Source organism: Euprymna scolopes, chromosome 20, assembly GCF_053919585.1.
Source record: "Euprymna scolopes isolate OS-2025 chromosome 20, ASM5391958v1, whole genome shotgun sequence".
Lineage (NCBI taxonomy): Eukaryota > Metazoa > Mollusca > Cephalopoda > Sepiida > Sepiolidae > Euprymna > Euprymna scolopes.
In genome coordinates this window covers 73,726,719-73,739,474 of record NC_136501.1, presented here as the reverse complement: position 1 = coordinate 73,739,474, position 12,756 = coordinate 73,726,719, and the positions used below count along the sequence as shown (strand labels likewise).

The 12,756-nt window shown below is 30.7% G+C and overlaps 1 protein-coding gene across 1 annotated transcript in view; it reads right to left on the bottom strand.

The window, feature by feature from the left end:
* LOC145241463 (glutamate receptor ionotropic, NMDA 2B-like) overlaps positions 1–12,756 on the bottom strand; it is an 849,005-nt gene that overhangs the window by 358,065 nt on the left and 478,184 nt on the right. The window contains exon 3 of the mRNA XM_080104443.1: positions 11,297–11,517. Within this exon, the coding sequence (XP_079960569.1) occupies positions 11,297–11,517 (221 nt within the window). The remainder of the gene's footprint in view (positions 1–11,296; positions 11,518–12,756) is intronic.

Here is a 12,756-nt window from a genome sequence, read left to right as displayed (position 1 = left end):
CCTCTAATCAAAATTCATATCAAAGCAGCAAAAGCTGGTTTGTCATGACACAATATATACAAATGTAGGAAAATGTATGCATATTTTACTGGTTTGAATAGTAGCAATTTTTCATCACCACTCCATCAAGGCCATTCACATTATTAATGTTATTAATATAGAAAAGTGCTCGGCTACTTATAAAACTATAATTGTTTTATATCTTAGCAACTACTTATTCCCTGGAATTTTACAGGTCATTTGCGTTTTCAGCGCCCTCGAAAACCTTAAACTGGTAATTTTGAAGGAGGTCTTGAGGGTGGAAAAATACTGCACCCTTACCAATGTTTCAAGCATAGTCATTTGTTTTCCTAGTTTTACCTATTAATCACAAAAATCTGATATTTTCCCAAAACCTCTGGCCTTTATATATATATATATATATATATATATATATATATATATATATATATATATATATATATATATATATATATATATATACCCAAAACATATTGCCTTGATGAAGGGGAAATGAAAACTTGCTACTATGGTTTCAACTGATCTGAAATAAAAGTAAAAGCAAGGGGAGACTTGATTCTAAATATTTCTCATATGTTATATCTCCCTTCTTTTGGAAATAGGAATGATTATGAATATCTCCATTATAAAATAATCCTTATACACAGAAATTTACTTAATGCATGAAAACCAAAGAGGGGCGACAAATTTTAGTCTCCCCTACATCAAGGCCATATGTTTTTGGGAACTATATATATATATATATATATATATATATATATATATATATATATATATATATATGTATGTATATATCCCTCCTGCTGCAGCCTTGGACTCTGCTATTGGCCAGCATTTGGTTGACAACCCGTGCTGTGCCGATAGATATAAAATAGATTGGCTCGAGTTGCTACATAGAGCGGACTCCAAAAACCATTTAAAGATTTTGGAGGCCGTCTCTATCGCGGTGCGTCAACCTTCTTTGTGCCGGCAAAAAGAAACATCAAAGGCATTGTTTCTCTTTGGGGAACTTTGAATTTTTTCTCCCGCTTCCCCCCCCCTCGTTGTGCCAATATTTTAATCGTTTTTAAACGTAAATAAATTTAATTAGTGTCCCCGTACGTTTGGCACATTTAATAAGTTCCCCATTAGAACTCTTTATTTTCGACACAATATTATTTAGGTTGCTATCGATTTTCTCCTGACGAGATGATAGCCGAAAGAGCTCTCGAGAAACTTCCGCCTATTAATTTTTTAAAACTATATATATATATATATATATATATATATATATATATATATATATATATATATATATATATATATATAAGCTGTGTGGGTGTGTCTGGTAACGAATAGGCTCCTATATGGTTGATTATTTAAAAAAAAACTGATTACATATGATGATAGAAGATGTATCGAGACACAGAAATGGGTATGTTTGATCCTGCAGAACGGTGACTCATTAAAATTGTGTGGTTTGCGTTCCCGCCTTCTTCACAAAGTATGGAAATAAAAAAATTAAAAATAAAAAAAAACCGCTTACGAGTGTTTTTGATATGGATGTACATATGAATACGTTGATAAGTATGTCTTAACTTAAATAGGGATAGTATAATAAAATTGTGGGGTCAGCGTTCGTGCCTGACCTCCATAGAATGGAAATAGGCACACACTTTAATAAAGACTTTTCATATCTATCTGCGTAAGTATACTTTGATAATTATGTTTCAGTTTGAAGAAATATGATATAATAAAATTTTTAAATAAAGATCCACAGAATATTGTGATAAGTGTTTCAGTGTGAACAGGTATGGTATAATAAATTATGGGGTTTATCTATTTTATTTTTACTTTCATCATATTTTGTTTTAGTTTTGATACCCCCGAATTCGACACAATTTGTTTACAACCCTTCATTTTCATAACCTATCATCTATATATATATATAAAATGTAACTCTTGGTTCGTTCGTGTGACAAGCATATTCCTTTACAAAAGAATATTCTTTGCATATATTTCGTTAGAGAATATTCTTTTAACAAAAAGCATATTCTTTTTTTAAAGAATATTCCTTTAACAAAAAGCCTATCCTCTTAAAAAAAAGAATATACAAAATATTTATGGAATAAGTTGTGCCGAAAATATGGCGAAATAAATATTTGCATAATAGTCTTAATTTTACGAAGTTTTCTTTTTTATATAAATTACATTAAACATGGTAAAACCTTCGTAGTTGTGAATTTACAATAACCTTTGGTTCCTAATGAGAGCCATTCTATTAGAGGATTATATTAGGGACGAAATATCCGCGTATCCTTTTTGCCCTAGATCTACAGGGCCGATATATTGGCCCCGTAGTGTCCAAAGGATTGTAACTACAATTTGTATTGAAACAATAGCCAGGTTTAAATATGGTCCAGTAATCTCCTGCGATTGGAACGAGTTTTTTTTTTCATTATAAGGCTATTTTAGCGAACAACCAACGAAGCTTTAATTTTGATAATTTAAAGACTAATTTAATTATAAAATGCAATAAATAAAATATTTCAGTTCCATAGAGTGTTCAATTGTTCACAGTATATAAACAGTATATACATTAATGAGTAGGGCAATTTCAAGAATATTCTTTAATAAAAAACAACTCTTTACATATATTGGGTTAGAGAATATTCTTTTGATAAAAAGCATATTCCTTAAAAAAGAATATGCTTTTTAAAAAAGAATATGCAAAATATTTATGGAATAAGCTTTGTTTTGCCAAAAATATGCTGAAAGAAAATATTTGGATAAGAGTTTTTAATTTATTCATTTTTTTTAGATAAATTAAACGTGGTATAACCCTAACAGATGTGAATTTACATAAAAAGGGTCTAAAATTTGGTCTGTTGAAAAAGAGTGATATTATAGGCATATATATAAATATGTACGAACATCTCGTCCTTGTAGATACTCAAAGCGTGTTAGTACCCAGGACGAATTTACAAGATCTAAAAAAAAACTAAACAAAACATGCCGAAAATAATTAGCATTCCTGCTGAACGGATGGCAAGATATGCCGATGAATTTGAAGATTACCAGTTAACTGGCAATTGCTTAAACTGCAATACTGCAATATCCAGGTAGGAACAAACTTTAATACATAAAATTTGCAATATAGTTGACTAATAGATTGGCGTTGTTATAGTTGTATCTACTTTTTACGTTAATTAATAAATGTTAATCGGCTTCAAATAACTTTTTCCACCCTTCCTTTAAATGTATATATTACCATTAAATAACTGATTTTTATTTTTCCAGATCAAAAGTTGTAAAAAAATCTCTAATAAAGCAGCATTTAAAAACCAACGCACATCTGACAAAAAAGACCTACACGGCAACGTTAGGCGAAGTTCCTACTGCAGCAACTGATTTAGGAGCCAGTACGAATAATTTGTTCAACGCTGACTCATGCAAAGCGTTGATTGCAGCGGATATTCCGTTTGATAAACTGAGCAATAATGTGTTCAAAGACTTTCTTCATAGGTACACCCATAGAAATATTCCAAATCAGACTACACTAAGAAAATATTACGTTAGTGAAGTGTACGAAGCAAAAGTGAAGTCACTCAGAGAAAAAGCTGCTGAAATGAAACTGTGGGTCTCGATTGATGAAATCACTGATTTAGAGCAGCGTTTTATTGCTTGCTTTGTGTTTCCTCTTCTTGGGGTACAAGAGGAACGCAGCAAGTGCTATTTGAGAAATATTGGATGTCTGCCAAAAGTTAATCAGTCTACAATTGCTGCTTTTTTAACGATTCGTGGCAGTTTTTGTGACCGCAGCAAGTCCTTTATAATAATGTGCTCCTTGTAACCACTGATGCAGCTGCATATATGTCCAAAACTATGAATGTTCTTCAGGTTTTATACCTGAAAATGGTGCACGTTACTTGTTTGGCCCATGGCTTGCACAGGGTTGCTGAATTAGTCAGGCAGGCGCACCCAAAAGTAAATAAACTGATTTCAACTGTAAAAAGTATATGTTTAAAAGCACCCAATCGGATCGAAAAGTTCAGAGAACTAACCCCAGGAGTGCCCCTTCCACCGAGTCCCATTGTAACAAGATGGGGTGCTTGATTAGATGCAGCACATTATTACACCAAACATTTGCCCGAAATTACTCCTGTCATAATGCCTCTAGATTCAACAGAGGCCCAAAGTATATTGGAGTCCAAAAAACTGTTGGCTGAGGAATCACTGCAATTTGATCTCGGCTTTATCGCCTACAGTTTTTCCATTTTAACAAAAAAATATTGCAAAGTTTGAGACTAAAGGGCTGATTCTTTCAAAATCTATTGAATTAATTAGAGAGGTCGAAATGACACTTGAGGAGATGGATGACTCCCAATTTCGTAAAAAGCTGAAGAGTGTCATTTCAAAGAACAAAGGTTTTGCTACTTTAAAACGTCTCGATGCACTTATTAGTGGGAAGGCTTTTGAAAATGAAGGAAATTTGGATGACATAGATCATTTAAAAGTGTTAAGTGCCGAAGAAATGGCCAGCTTGAAATATGCCCCAGTAGTCTCATGCGACGTGACAACCGCAGAAGTTTCAATTTTGAGAACTTAAAAACGCATTTAATTGTAAAATGCAATGAATAAAATATTTGTTTACGCTTGATAGTGTCTAATTGTTAGAAGTATTTATAGCATAAAAATAAACGTTTTTTCTATATATTTTCTTGCGTTTTCGGCATTAACTAAAGCTTTTACAAAATCATCAATAGAATTTATAAAAAAAACAAATAATTAACACTTTCGACCCTAACATTGCAAAATTACCAACTACTCAACTATACCCGTTCTATTAAAATACTATAGTAAGGCCGAAATATCTGTAGGTCTTCTTTTACCTTAAATCCCCATGGCCGATATATCAACCCATTGGAATCGAAAGGGTTAATATTGTTAGAAACGTAAATCTAAGGTACCTAGCATAAATATATTCGCTTGAAGTACAGTGAAAATATGCGATTTACAAAAATAAATATACGGTAGCCAAAGAGAATATTCCGTCTCAAAGCAGCATAGGCTTTTTAAAAAGATATTCCTATGCAAAAAAAGCATATTCTTTTTAAAAAAGAATATTCCCGTGTAAAAGAAAAACATTTTCTCGAGCATATTCTTAAAGAATATTCCCAGCATATAAAAATAATATAGAACATAGTCTAAATAACCACCGGACGAATGGCTTCAACATTTTGGTATAATATGTTTACTTTACCCATGCGTGTTTCTATATATCTCTTTAATTATAGCATTATACTTAATTTATCTATAATAAATAGGTTGCGTTCTTTGTACGGATGGGCCATATTTTTATTTGGAGACAATTATTTCACACCGCGTGCGATCACGTGACATCACTAAATGGAACTTTTATATACCAAATTGACTTTTTTCGTTTAAAAATAGAATTATTTCTCTTTCGGTAACATATATTTTTTTAATATTTCGTGTTTTATATATATATACAAAGTACAATTGTTGAATGTCATTCTCTTGATTATATTTGTTTGGGAGAAGCACAATTAAAAAAAAAAAGATTAAAACGGAGCGAAATATAATTTCCATTTTTACAACACTCCAGCGCGTGCTTCGCAAGTTTTATCATAAGCTAACGAGCAACCCATAAAAATCTGGTAACTGAGTGTCAAATCTGCTTAAAATATTGTAAAAATATATATATAGAACCTCTCCCTTACATACTGGCAATAATTTAGTTCCGTCCTCCCCTTGAGTGTTCTAATAAGAGGGATTGATTGACGAGGATCTGTATTAGAGGCTGAGCAAAATTATTTAATTGTTGAATTTTTTGAATTTTGGTTAAATTTGTTAGTTTGCAATCGCGAAAAGCCCACACAAGAATTGAACAAAAGATAAAATTAAAAAGAATGGTACTCATGCAGAATTTACCCCCCCACACACACACCGGATTCCAATTGGTTTGGGGTTCGACCGGCCATCGTGGGGACCGGATTCAGCTGGGCGTTGTCCAAACAATTCTCACTTTTACAAATATTTGTAACAAATAAATGTTATCAAAGTCAAGATACCGATAAATTTTCAGTAAATGGCTTGGTTATTTTTTTCGTTTTTCACCTATCCGCAAATACGATTAAAATAAAAGTCGATAAAAAGTCATTTAAAAAGAAATTAAAAAAAAACAAAACAAATTGCAGCATACCGATCCGCAATAGCTATTAAAAAAGTCGATAAATTCGTCATTTAAAAATAAATTTAAAAACAAATGTCTGTAGAAGTGAGCCATTATTAATAAATGTTTAGTAATTTTTCTTTTAATATTCATAAAGAGTAACCCTTTTTTTAAATAATGTTACAAATAATCGTTTAGATACTACAACAACGTCAGTAAATAAAAAAAGTGTTACGTGCACTTGCGTCAGAAAGGGGGCGATGCGTGTTTTTATACTGGTCGCCATGGAACTCAACGCCAAAGGAGTACCAAATTCTGTTTTCCAAAAGAAACGTTTACTACCAACTTTCTTTAAAAAAAGTGCAAGTTTTCCCGAAAAAAAACTTTCACCTAACAATTTATGGCAAAAATAGCGACTCACAAAAATCTGGGGTGCTTCTACACTTTATTGGCGAAATTGGAGACGCCATTTTTTTTTCACGTACTTGCTATCCAATTCTAGGGGAGACATCATTATATGGCGAACGATTGCTTCCGGAAAGGGATCGAATAAATTTACCAAAATTAACATATATTACTTCTGGAAATGTTAAATTAATTTTAAATTATCATTTATTACTTCCAGAAACTTGGTAAACCGATATTACTGGAGAAAATGAATCTTGACAATTCAAAAAATGTTTAAAATTATTTATTTGTTCGAAAAACAAAACAAAAAAAAACTATTTTATAAAAGTCCAATGTTGCTTTAAAAGTAAACAAAGGAAGTAAAAGATCATATATCCGTAATTGTTAATTGCAAATGGTTCGATTTAATTGATGAGAACGGCAAAATTTTTCATGGAACAATTTTTTTTTTAATTAAAAACAGAAAATTGAAATGACATATTCATAATAGTTTACCCTGGGCGAGCGCCATTTGAAAACCAAAACAAAACCAAAACATTCCTTAGTTATTTGTTTGTTTATTTTTTCATTTGTGTGTTTTATTTTTCCAACAAATAAATAATTTTTAATATTTTTTTGAATTGTCCAGATTCATTTTTCTCAAGTAATATCGGTTTACCAAGTTTCTGGAAGTAATAAATGTTAATTTTGGTAAATTTATTCTTTTCTTTTCCGGAAGCAATCCTTCGGCCAGATGTCTCCCCTAGATTTGGATAGCAAGTGCGTGAAAAAAATAGTCTCCAATGTCGGCAATAAAGTGTAGAAGCATCAAATCTGCTTGCTGAGCGACAAATCTGCTTAAAATATTGATAAAAAGAACAGAACCTTAAGATGTACCAGAAATTTGGAGGAATTTTTGACACCCCTAACAGAAAACTGCGAATAAAATATTGAAAAACTCATAATTGCTCCTTTTAAAGTGAGTTGTTTATTTTCTATATGGAATATACTTTCAAAATAACCTATTAAAGTAGTTTAAAAAATAATAGAAATATTATTAATAATTAAAAAAAAAACAAGTGTTTACAAAATGTTTACAAACTGCCGGCGTGCCTTCATGCAGCCATTTTTTAACGTAATAAACTCAACAGAATTTTACGAGTCAAATATTTTTCAATTTTTAAAATTAAAAAATCTATCTAAATTTTTCTTTTGGTTCAGTTTTTACGATATTTCCAGAGTCAATGTGAAATTTTATGCTCTTTCCAATAAACCAAACAATATTTGAGACAAACGTCTTTTTGTTCAAATTCACACCCCCATTTGGAAATGTTTATTTAAATTGTAATAATTAATTTATATACCAAAGTTTTATTTATCACAAATTGAAGATAAAAATCAATAAACATAATATTCCAATTTTAAAAAAAAATATTTTTTTTTTTGGAAATTTACCTGTAAAGTCGAAAGTTTAAAAAAAAAAACACGTTGATTTTTTTTTAATAGAAAGCTCATGTTATGCTTACATCGTCAAGTAAATACCAGACGCTGACGGCATTTTTTTCAATCTCATTGAATGTTTTCTTTTTTTAGATATTAAAAAAAAATCGATAAAGAAGTATTAAAATAGATCAATCAAAAACACGTGTATTTCATTAAAAGAGTTTTTAGAATATCGATGAAGCGGATTTTTGTTCGAGGGGAAAAGTGAATGTGCGTTTCTTTAACTACGGAGGGTGAAAAATACTAATTTTGGTTAACACACGCAATAGAAAGAACTATTATTTATGCTCTTGGACGAAACCATACTCCATAAATTTCATTTTAGCAGCAGCAGCCATTTATAATGCTTCGCGCAAAACCTGTTACAAAAATGCGATTTTCTAGGACCCTCGCTTTAAAAAATCCTTTTATTTAAAAAATACATGGAATTTAATATATAAATATGCATACATTCTTAACAAAGAAGAATTGAAGTACCCATTTCAGAATATTTTTAGGTAAGTGATTTTTTGGCATATATATATATATATATATATATATATATATATATATATATAAGCAAGTCAAAATATGTTGATTTTCTTTATATTTTTTAAAAGAAAACCGCTTTATAGAAACAAATATTGCATAATTTGCTAGAAAACCCGTTATTTTTTTAAAATTTTGTCTTTGCTCCTTTAATTGAAAAAATAGGGGTTGAATTATATTTTCAAGTAGTAATAAGCTTAAAAAATAGTAAGTTGAATTATGAAGGTTCTGATCATCATTTTTAATGTCCACTTTCTAATACCCCTATAGAACCTCTCCCAAACATACTGGCAATAATTTGGTTTCGGCCTTCCTTTTAGTGTTTCCAATGAAGGGGATTGATTTACTAGTATTTGTATTAGGAGCTGGGCACTTATTAAACTTATTTAATTGTTGAATTTTTTGCATTTTGGTTAAATTTTGTTAGTTTGTTAGCGTTAAAAGCCCGCACAAAAGTTGAACAAGAAACAAAATTAAAAATAATGGTACGCATGCAGAATTTCACCCCTCTCCCTCTTCGCCCGGATTCCAATAAGTTTAGGGTTCGACCGACAATCACCAGATTCAGTTGAGCGTTGTTCAAATTTTGAAACGCTTAACTAACATTTTATTTATGTTTTGCAGAATTAATTAATGGTGGGAGTATTTTTTCCGTTTATTTTCTATTAACAAAAAATGTTTACATTCTCTTGAAAAAAAATCTAATTTTTCTCTACTTTCTCCTTACTATTTACAATGTTCATATAAAACATTCATATTTTCTTTTTATAAAAATTCTGTTTTCAAAACATGTTTACTGCCAACTTTCTTTTTAAAAAAAGTGCAAGTTTTCCTGAAAAAAAAACCCAAAAAACTTTCACCGAATAATTTATAGTAAGAATTCACTTTTATTTTGGGAGAAACCCCAACTTTTATTGATAAGAAAAAATTGCAAAAATGATAAAATTAATAAACAATGCAAAATTCAATTTTTTATGAAAAATATGTTCCATTTTAACGAACTGAGCCACAGCAACGCGTGGCCGGGTACAGCTAGTACTTTAATAAATCAGTCCATTTTCTATAGGCCGTTTTTGAACCCATCAACGACGGGTACTTTTGCTAGTATATATATATATATATATATATATATATATATATAATCATAAAACTCAAAACGTTTGCTTGGGCGTTGAAGCCATCTATCCGGTTTACAGCCTCCGGTTTTAAAAATTCTGCGCATGCGTGATAAAATAAAAAACAAAGTCATGATAGTTAGAAATATACAACTAAAAACAGAACTAAATCTCTGTTGTTTTTTAATCAACATTTTACGAATCGTTTTGATCAAACAACAAAAAATAACAAATGTTTTCTAATATAAAAAAATACACAAAAAACTACTTGATCAATTTACATATTAAAAAAAATGCCTTTTTTACGACCTAACCCAGCGTAGGCCACCCCCTAAAATAATTCGAAATTGCCTTTATTTAGCTAATACTTTTAACTACATTTAAAGATGATATAAAATATTTTTATTGTAAAAAAAACGAACGTTTTAGAGTTGGGATCACTTTCCTTATAAAAATTTATACATAAGATGAGCATCCACTTCTTGGCCACATAGCAGTAAACGAGAATAATCGTTAGCAGTTTGATGACGGAGAATAGGCAGAAAGAGAGACCGAGGCGGCGGTATTGAAAAAAAAATTAAAGACTTGCATTTTTACACATTAATTCTGTATACTCACTATTCTATAGCTAGCTATAACACATACCGATCCAACGTACATATATATTACTCGAAAATTTAATTTACACCTACAAGGAAACAGTTGGTGAGAATTCTCAATGCGTTTATGTATTAGTGCTGAGTTGTTGAGTAAGAGTATTAGAGTACATAAATCGTTCATAGAAATATTATTTGGTTATGTTTCAACCCAATTCAATTAATTTACGCAGGATTTCAGCAAGAACTAAAACATGTCTGCAAATATATAGACAAATAGTTTTAGTGAAATTAACATCGTTATAAGGCGGGCGTTGTCGAGAGCGCCTCATTTAAATTCTACAATTTTCACTTTTTAAAACCTTTTTTCCTGTTAATGTCATCGATTACAAACTTAAATTTCAGATTACAAAAAAAAATTGAAAAAAGAAATTACATAACTTTTCACGTGAGTGGTTCAGTTTTATATTATAACATTGTACATACATAGATGGGAGAGGGCTAAATACATAGATGGGAGAGGAAGGAGGGAATAAAGAAATCTTCCTTTTTGTAATCCCTCCGTGCTAACACCTACCGTCCGGTCACATCAGAGAGAATTGCCATTTTTTGCTCATCATGGTCGCAAATTTCATGTTCAGTTTAGGACAAGGTTATAATTGAAAACTGAACCCCCACGTGAAAAGTTATGAAATTCTTTTTTTCAACTTTTTTCTATAATCTGAATCTTCCGTCTGTAATCGATGATATTAACAAAAAAAGTAAAGAAAATGAAAGTTGTGGAATTTACATGGGGGTGGGGGTCACTCTCAACAACGTCCGCCCGTTATAAATATTATAGGTACATTTTTGTCGAGTATACATTATTTTTTTTTTAAATAATTGCTCCATAATAATTTAAATGAAAAGTAGCCAAAGCACTCAAATAAATAAAACAAAACAAAACGGATTAAAATTGAAAATCTGCTTACCTTTTCTCGAATTGAATATGTGTAACTTTCCCGGGTGCGTAAGTCCGAGAATATTTTTTTGCTAAAACTTTTAATGAATAGCTAAATTCATCGTATCCGTCCGCTTCAGTGGTAACAATTGTGAAATCAGTCCAGTTATAGCGATCAAGTAAACTGATCATAGCTTCACATTGGTGGTAGACGCGCGGGGCCATTTCTAGCACGAGAGATTCTTCACTGATCTGAAAAGAACAAAAAATATAATGAGATAAAAAAAGAAGTTATTAATATATATATATATATATATATATATATATATATATATATATATATATATATATACATACATATTAGAAACTTATTGATTTTATATAGCTGGCCTGCCCGTTTGAACCATTAGGGCTTTGCTAGGGTTATATATTATGATATAATAAGAATATGGAAAGACAAAGAGTGGACATACACGCTATTTAGTATATATTGCTTATCTCTAGCTCCCTAAGGACTTTTCACACTGGCTCGCTAAAATATCGCAGAAAGCATTTACAGTATTAGTTGATCCTTATTTAAAAAAAAACAAAAAACAAACAAACAAAAAACTCTCCTTCAATCCCGTCAGTATAAGTGCCTATTAAAAATGTTTTGGGAGGGTGGAAGCTTAAATCTATTTTAAACTAGGAGAATGGGAGCTTAGCCGCACTTTTCAAGCAGTCCTATTTTTATTTTTTAATCAAAATGCTATTTTTACCTATTTATTCACTTTTGCCATTTTTACCGCCGACATTTTTTTACTTAAATTTCGACGCTACAGCCAGGCATGGCGTTTATAATGGATGTTAAATTTATTCTAATATAATTTTATACAAAGTGGTATAAATAAGCTGTGGAGGGCTTTTGTGAAAATTAAGATACCACTGACTTTTCGATCATTAAGATAAAACATATATATGCCCTCATACGAAAAGGAAAACAACAAAAAAAGATTTATTGTTTGTCTTCTCTCTGGACAGACAAGCGATTAAAAGGGATTTTTTTATATTTCATACTACTTCCAAAATAATGGTCCAGATACTCCACCGTCAGTTTTAAAAAATGTCCGGTAATTTTATGACCCATATAAAACATGACTTTCAGTGATTTGTAAATTTTTAAGTTTCATCTTATACAGAAATTTAAACATCGGAACTTTAAGACCAGTATATTATCAATCAGATTGTGCAACACATGTAATCAAACTGATAAAAAATATCGAATACACTGAATACTCGTAGGCATAATACTACACTACAAAGACCTCGCACAACTCTTGTGAATTGTGTGCATTGAGATTAAACAACACTTTTCACATTAAATAACTTGCGACATTCCTGGCCGAATATGTTTGATTAGTTAAACTTTGGAATTTAAATTTAAATACGATGATAAAGCGCAAGAGATTCTATCTGCAAAAGTCACACGAGATTTGATTTACATATCCAATT